The following is an 8751-nucleotide window of genomic DNA, read 5'->3' on the forward strand; positions in this document are numbered from 1 at the left end:
GAAAATGAAAAATATCTATGAGTCTGAAACAGAATACTCACCTCAAACACAGGAGTAATAATTAATTTTTAACTGTATCAATTTAAAACAAGTCTTCAGCATACACCTGCACAGTATCGTTGTGACTACCGTGCACTGATAAGGTCTGCGTGACTTCCACAAGCAAGTCATGACAACTTCACGACACTAGCAAGCACATCAACATAGGTTAATCTAACCACACACCCTGCATATGCTGCTCAGTGACCAAACCTTCCACACATGGAATACAGAATAATGATAGCCCAGAAATCATCTAAGGAACCGTCATGTTAAATTTTAATGCATTATCATCAGCTCGCTGTCCACTGTTTTTCAGCAGCCTTTTCTATTTGTTTCTGAGTTCATGTAATGCCACATACTCAACTATATAGGTTACATACAGTCAAAACAACATTCCGTAAGTATCGAACAGACATCACACTTAAAGAACATATTCAGTACTGTTCACAAAGAGTCTGGGTCCGACATCTCACAGGAACATATTGCCTCCAACTTCAGGGTAAGTGAAGCAAGAAACCAGAAGTGAGTGGCAAGCGGAGGGAACTGCATATGGAAAATCCAGCTTAATATAGGCCAGTAAGTAACAAAGTAAGTAAAGCTATCCCTGTAACAGGCCATGAAGGCCCATAGGGTTGTGAGATGTTGAGGGTCCCACATTATCTAGACAACTGGCTCAAAGATGGCGGTAAGGTTGTCAGCTTTACGTGCCGGCCGCGCTTTACTCCCAAGGAAAACTATTTACTTAATTCCTGGTACTAATTTCTGTTAGAGGCTGAGCGAACCCTGGGGCCATAGTGCGACCAGAGGATTAGGTAAATCGAAAAAAAACCAACGACCTCGTCGGTATTTGAACCCGCAACCTTCCGACTTGTAACATAGTGCCTTAACCACTACGCTACGGCGTCGGTCCAAGCCTGAAACGAGCTGCGTGACAGGGTCACTGTAGAAGAGTGACCACTGTCCACAATGGGACTTAGAGAGGGCCAATGGGCACAAAGAGAACAGTCCCTCTGTTGGGACCTGAAAAGGGCCAGCTGCATGCTAAGTGAAGTTGCAGGTGGAGATAAGTCATGTGTGTCTATCGAAGAGGTTGAATGTGGGGGGGATAATAAGTGCAAAACACAGAGGACAAGACCAGGACTGTGAGGGAAGAAGCTGTTCCAGAAACAGCCAAGGAAAACTAAGAGTATGGGTGCACTGGAAGGACAAAGTCCATGCCCTAAAAGGGGTAGTGTGCATGAGTGAAGCCCCATGGAGAACCATGTTACAAGAAACCTACCAAACTGTTTCAGGGACAGATGAGTTTCCATTATGTACTTAACCAGCAGGCACACTCCCTGCTCACAGAGGGCACATACTGCTCCAGAATGCAGGGCTCTTTCTCAAACGTGCGAGGTTACAATCCAAAACACACAGTCAGCACCAAAAGAACTTCAAATTCGACACTGTTCTCATTCTTCCTCTAACTTAACAGGAAAAGAGAGCACAGAATCAATGTGATTACAATAATTACACACTACATAACACAAACTATCTAAAGCTAAGCTGCCAGAACTACAGCCAAGATACTTACCCCAAAAGGTGATGCTCTGACGACCGATACTTTCCCACAATCGTCTCCAACAAAGAGTTCATTGCCAGATATATTCCACTGCAGTGCTGTGATATCTGAGCCGTGATGCTCGAGAGACATCTGGATACGGCGCACTTTCAGTGACTGGCTCTTCTCCAAAATGCACACCACTCCCTTCACAGTGGAGAAAGCAAAGAACTTCTCATCTGGCGAAACTGACACTTGCGTTACGGAACCTTCCTGGATGCATAAGAAATGTATCAACAACCGTTACTTACTTGTTAATGATGCATTTTTAATATAAGCTACCCTAATCCAACTTTATTTTAACTCAGGTACATTCACATTGAAAAGTATCATCTGGAATTAACAAATGTTAGTTCACTTCGCAAGGCAAACACAGGCTTCGCTCTGTAAATAAAATTACTGTCATGAAATCCAAAGAAGTGAAAACTGGATCATCTAAATCTAGGCAGAACCTCTTAAGGAAGGCTATGGTTCAAATCATGAATGTAAGTGAATGTTTTACTGTATTTAGTGCCATGGAAATTAGTTCCCTGGATAGCAGGGCTTCCCACTTCCTGTATGCTAGTGCAATCCAGTCCCATTCCCTCTGGAATATGTACCAACCCAGAGATCTTTTCACCAGTGAAGGTTATCGCCTGCCTGTCACTACCAACACTGGCATGAATGGAAGGGTTAAATGACTTGAGGGTAACACAGAGAAGTGTATCATGCAGGGGGAAGCGTGAACAACTTGATGGCTATATGTCCAGCTTCTTCTGTGACAACAGCACAGAATGCACAAAGTCCACATAGAACAAAATACTGTATTACTTCAAATTTGAGATGCATCCAATGTTTGAATGTGTGTTTTAGGGACAAAATTAGAAAGGTGCACATTCCTCGAATTTAATATGCATCTCAGTTCTTCAACGGGGAAAAAATGTGTAAAATGTGCATCTTAAATTTGAAGTAATGTGGCACGTTATATATTCTATAGGAGGATATGAGGTTCTAACAGAGGCAACTATGAACAGTGAAGACTTCTGGGTTGTAATACCGTGTAGTTCAGAGGGATTCTGACATTTCCGAGGAACATACCACCTCTATCTTCAGGGCAAAAGGGTAAGCCAAGTAAAAAACCAGCAACAAGTGGCAAGCTGAACTGGATACTGTCTGAACTACTGAGCATTACAACCCAAAACATCCTCTTCATAACAATTCTTCTCATGAGATGAAATTCATCATTAGGAGGGGACAAGCATTCCAGGTTCTGGTGATAGTGCATACTAGACCTGTTTACAACTGAATATAACATTACATTAACTATTCTGACACTGGGTACCGGAGAATCAGTAAGAGTTGTTAATATATACAATACACACAGGAGAATGGAAATTATCTAAAACAATTTAAACACCAAGCATCTCATTGACATCATTTCTATCTTGTAACGCAGCTTCTAGTGAACGCTATTTACAGGTTACTGAAATTCTTACATGTGGCTGCTTCAGTGAGTTCCTGGAAAGGAGCAAGGTGCCTACATACAAAATCCAGTCTGCAGCATATGTTAGTGCTAAAGATATGTAGGGATGGACGCAAGAACAGACACAATTATTTGAGAGCTTTCTATGGAAAAATAACACACAGTTCACTAACTTTATATCAAAACTCGCTTAATATACTAAACATTTATTGTACATCAGGTGAATAAATTACCTTATTTGGAAGAAGATGAAGAAAAATGCATGGCTCACGTCGGAAAACATACAGAGCTCCACTTGTTGCACCAAAAATGAGGAAGTTCTGAGACACACTGAAGGAGGTGTACTGAAAGTAACAAACCGTTTAAGTAATTCCATGCCACACAACCACATCCACTCAGACTTCAATGAATTTCTGGTAGCAGTGTGACCAAACCGCAGTCTGCCGGCCACCACTGAACGAAATGGCCAACTGGCAAGTGAGTATACGCATACTGCAATATGCACGTCTCTGCTTAGGGGGTTCCAATAGCAACAGCAATTCATAGACAAATCCACTTTCTGTGCATTGTTTAGGAACGAAGCTATGAAGATGATGATGATGATGAAAGAGAACAAAAACTGAAACACACATTTATATTACATATCCAAAATGCTCTTACTTACACTACAGACATGGTTGGTACAGTCTGGGAACTTTCAAGTATGAATTTAGTGTACAAGGAAGCTAGAAGCACATACATGTTGTATCTTGTATCTTTATTTTCATTTCCATGGATCCTTACTGGCTACCAAAGCCATTGGATACAGAACATGTCACAGTTTACATACATTAGTTCTGAGAACAGAAACTAGTATTCTTACAGCCATATTCATAAAAGGAACCATAATTATATAATTCAATAATTTAATCAACAAGTACAACTCATCAACTAGACATTAATAATTTATTATGCTTTATTTCTTAAAAATATACATACAAGTATCAACTGAAAGTCTTTTATACAATATACCATATAAACAGCGTTACAGAAAGTTTAGTTCATCTTGTATTTAAAATACTCATCCGACATATAAAACGAGTGGGAACTCATGGGTCCCAAATGGCCCATTATCAACATCACAACTGAATCTGGAACATACAATCATTCAAAATTCATTCAAATCCATAAACCTTAATAATTTAAGAAGTTCTGGGAAGACTTCCACATTTAAAATAAAGTACTAAACTTCCAGGTACCGGAAAACATCATAAGACAGAAAAGAGCTGTCAATATTGTACAAGACAGAATGGGCTGAAGAATTCCTGTTCCCTGACCCATATAGAAATGAACATGGCGCTGAAAGAAGAAAATATGGTTTGTACTTACTTTAATTCTGTGCGCTGATTTCAGTGGAGTGAATATCGCGTCAAGGCTGTCAAGTTCTGCCAGCACAAACAATTCATCTGCCATTTTACTAACATTAACCTAATGCGCTCTGTATGTGACATACGACTTAGGCATCACTTCACAGAAATCTGAAGATTCTGTGAAAAAAGCAACCACAAGAACTAAGTGTTTTATAGAAAATAAATCTATAAAATAAATATCAAAATAATGTCTTATAGGGAAGAAGATTCTGAACACCAAACAAAAAGGAGAGAACACAGATGAGGAAGACCAACGTTAAGATGGAGAAAACAAGCCTGTCACCGTTCCCTACTTCTTGAAGAGCGGACACATACCCAAATGGTAAAATATATCCCCATTTGTAGAACCCAAGCGTCCATTACTGTATTAAGATTGCGGTTCTCAAAGCAGCAGTTACTAAGAGTTCTATCTTCTGGGGTATAATGCAGTGTGTGGTCTGTTGAAAATCAAATGATAGTTTTGGGGGAATTGCTTACTACCTGCATCATGCTGGTTTCTTGCTTGGTTTATTCACTAATCTTGAAGACTAAGGCACTGTGTTCCTCCAAAATGTTAAGTGATTTTCAATGGACTACCGGGCATTATGCCCATAAGATAAAACCCATCAATACACTACAGCGTTCACACAAGCCCAGCAGTGGGATCTATTCCGAGCCAAATGAATCCCCCCCTTTCCACTGCTTAAGATCTAAAACGGTCTTCCAAGTAGCCAGACTCCTTCAGGCCTTCAACCCAGAGCTCTGCAGGTGTGGGGCTGATAAATTATTAATAAATTCGCATTAATAAACGAATATTCTCTACATTCAGTTTAGAATGTGAGGCTAGACAAACTATACGTAAGGAATAAACCGAAACACATGATAAATACACATTTATCAGTCATAATTTCGTACTACAGAAAATCTATAGTTATTCATTCTACGTATTAACAGCCGATACTTATTAACACTTGACGTACAAAAATATTTTTTTCACGCTTCAATCACCAGTTCACGCGTGTAACGATAGTTGTTTTCTTGTTCTTGTCTCAACATGACCTCTGTTGGAGGTCAGATGGGATCAGATCACGTTATCCTACATGACCCATACATATACATATTATGATCACTGCTCCAGTCTCTCCTCGGGTACGTACCTTTCTGTAGTTAATATAACGCTAAAATAATAATTAAAATTTTTAAATAACTGAACATTACAAACACATACATCATCAACTACACTTCTCAAAATAACGAATCATTTCCCTCGCTTTCCCCAGATTAACCGCCATCATAAATTAACTATGGCGCTGTAAATCGTAGGATGCTAATATGCATACTCCTGCCATCTGGCAAGTGATACAGAAACTTCGTCACACCTAATATAAGTTACCGTGCAATGCGCACTAAAAGATGGAGTAAGCGGTACTGATAGTGGTCTGTACACTATTCAAGAAGTTTTAACTTCACAATTTTGGTTATGTGTAACAAATCGCCACATTTTTTCTCTGTCACTTTTAATGGTCAATTAGACCAGATTTTTTTTTCTGCTAAAGCACAATACAGTTTACCAGTGCTAAACCACTCATCTTCATGGAACTGAATCCTTCTTTAGAAGCCAGTAGTAGCCCAAAAATATCCCAACATTTTATGGAACTCAGAGGCCCATTTCCTTGTTCGCAAGGGCCCTGCACTGCTCCCTATCCTGAGCCAGATGAGTCCAGTCCATACCACTACATCCTATTTTTCTAAAGTCCATTTTTATATTGTACTCCCACGTAAATCTGGATCTTCTTAGTGGTCTCTACCCTTTTGGTTTTCCCACCAAAATAGTGAAGAGAACTCCTGTTCTAAGTATTTTTACAAGGTGATTAGAATGGTTAAGACTGGTGCTTCCAACCTGGCTTGCACCAGTTGTCCAAGATTCTTGATATGATACTTGCTTTGCTGCCTTGTACAAGACCCATACCACTATTGTTTGTCTGTTCTTCAAAATATAAGTTGTTAAGAATTTTAACTAAAACCATGTATATATATTTCTTGTTTCTCAAGTATGTGCAATATGATGCTGCACTCAATGTTCTTAACATCACTGTCAGACAATTCTGTTTTTGCTCTGAATACTTTTCACAACAAATATTCCACACAGAATGTTTGTTTCATAATTGCATAAATAAAGCAACTGATGATTGTGTGCAAAGGATCCTGAACAAGATTGAACTGGAGCATGTGCATTGGCTTTAATGTGAAAACACAATTTATTTTAAACAACGAGGCATATTTTCATGTGTTAGTCAGTATGCTAATACATTTGCGCTACTGAGCGGTTTATTCCATTTAGTGGGAAACCTGACAGGAAGAGGCTGCTTGGAGCACCTGGGTGTAGATTGGAGGTTCATATTAAAACAGAGCTGAAATAAATAAAGTGGAAGGGTGTGCCCTGGATTAATTTACCCCAGGGTAAAAACCAGTGGTGGGCTCTTGTTAATGCAGTAAGGAATTGTTGGGTTATAAAAGGTGTAGAATTTCTTGCCTAAGTGAAAAACTATTAGCTTCTCAGGAAGGTTTCTGCTTCCTTGAATACCACATTTCAATTGTCTTCATATATGAATCGAAGGCCAGTACATAACAATTCATGAAGATACAGGTGTTTACCCACACAATCAGATATGTCACAAAATTAAAATTATTGTTTTATCCACCGTGTAAACAATGGTTGATTCCTCGATGTAATAAACTAGTATAAGACTGTTTAAAGCAAACTGCACACTGCAAATTTCTGAAATGCAAATATTACATACAGATACAAAGAATTTCTTATAGGAAATGAGGTAAGTCCATTTATCACAACACAATTCTGGTAATAATAAACATATTACTTTGATATGCCTGTCGATAAGGGGAATGGGCAATTAGGGTATTAACTTCTGATTTATACAGGTCATCTAGTATTTGTAGGGCAGTGGAGATTTAGGAGGTTATGGTAGGCTGGGCATATAGCATGGATTGAGGAAATAGAAATGTATACCAAATACACAATCTTGATGGGGAAACTTTTTGAAAAGTGGGCACTTGGAAGCGTGAGAAGGATATGGGAGGATAACATTAAGGTGGATTTTAGGCACACCAGGGATGGAAGACAATGAAATTGTCACAGGATCATGACCAGCAGCTGGATCTTTAGTATGTGTTATCAGAGAGTTCATTATCTCTGGGTTTGAGGACCATAGCAGGGAATACATACTGAAGCTCATTCCCTGTACAGCACATGAGTCTCAGCAGTGTCAGACACAGAAGAGCAGAGGAAGACACTGTCCCAATCGCCACAGACCAGCAGGTTCAGGAGAAGCTCTTGGCCCACTTCACTAGTCTACAGTCATAACATTCAAATCACACACAGAAGTCTCCAGTATGAGACCCAAGGATTCTGGGCACATGCGCTGAAAGTACAGAACAGACAAAATATAATGCAACAGATGAATGGTACAACTGCTCAGAGCTGAAGATCAGCTCACCTGACAGGCTACAACTTGTTCCTGAAATTCACTATTTACTGATTGACCTTTTATGCTATGTAACAATTGTCAGGGTTGTCAGTGTCATAGCTAATTCCTTGTTACATGAGTAGCATTAAGCCCATTGAATTTCAACAGGATTTTGTTAAAAAACAGACATCATCAAAGATGACTAACCTTAATTAGTTCAAAATGTCTGAAAAGACGGGTATAAGTACTTTAAGATATTAAACTCTACAGAATATTCACAAAGAGATGCCTCTGCCTAGAGGAGTGGACACAGCAATACTGACCCAACCATAAGATCCACTGTCATCATCTTCTGCTACTATATGTAACTGTTCTCTGACAAATATAAAAACAGAGTAACAAGAGAAGAACAAGTTTTAGCTTCTTACACATAAGGATCAATTATGAACTTATGCTACATATCCCCCTCGTTGGTGTCTCCATCTTATCGTGGTGAGGGGGTTTGAGTATTCCAAGGACCCTGAGAGCTATACCAGCGGTAGCGTAGCTACTGGCAGGGCCTCCCTTCCTGGACAGGTCAAAGGGTAGGCACCAGACGAAGAGAGACACCAAAAACTGATGCCGGAAGCAGCGTCATCAACAGCGACTTGAAGCACAGAGCAAATGATGTTCGAGATGGTTCAAGTTTGTATAGCAACAGGTGTGACCAGAGTGATTTGAACAGCTGTTGTACTGCGATGTGGAAAGCAAATGGAAAAACTACCACATTATCAC

The 8751-nt window shown here is 39.6% G+C and overlaps 1 protein-coding gene across 4 annotated transcripts in view; it reads right to left on the reverse strand.

The window, feature by feature from the left end:
• The window catches only part of LOC111870919, a 37384-nt gene extending 31166 nt beyond the window's left edge, over positions 1-6218 (reverse strand). For 3 of the 4 annotated variants that reach the window (XR_002843953.2, XM_023863550.2, XM_023863552.2), the window contains exons 1-4: positions 5650-6218; positions 4473-4630; positions 3338-3448; positions 1616-1855 (exon numbers count right to left, since the gene is read on the reverse strand). Coding sequence is in view for 3 of the 4 variants with exons in the window: in XM_023863550.2 (XP_023719318.1) it covers positions 1616-1855; positions 3338-3448; positions 4473-4556 (435 nt within the window). In the remaining variant the exon portion in view is untranslated. Of the gene's footprint in view, positions 1-1615; positions 1856-3337; positions 3449-4472; positions 4631-5472; positions 5619-5649 lie in introns of those variants that run through there. The other variant, XM_033754047.1, reaches the window with a different exon arrangement.
• Positions 6219-8751: the final 2533 nt, after the last annotated feature.

The sequence above is a fragment of the Cryptotermes secundus genome, unplaced genomic scaffold (genome assembly GCF_002891405.2).
Source record: "Cryptotermes secundus unplaced genomic scaffold, Csec_1.0 scaffold928, whole genome shotgun sequence".
NCBI classification, from domain to species: domain Eukaryota; kingdom Metazoa; phylum Arthropoda; class Insecta; order Blattodea; family Kalotermitidae; genus Cryptotermes; species Cryptotermes secundus.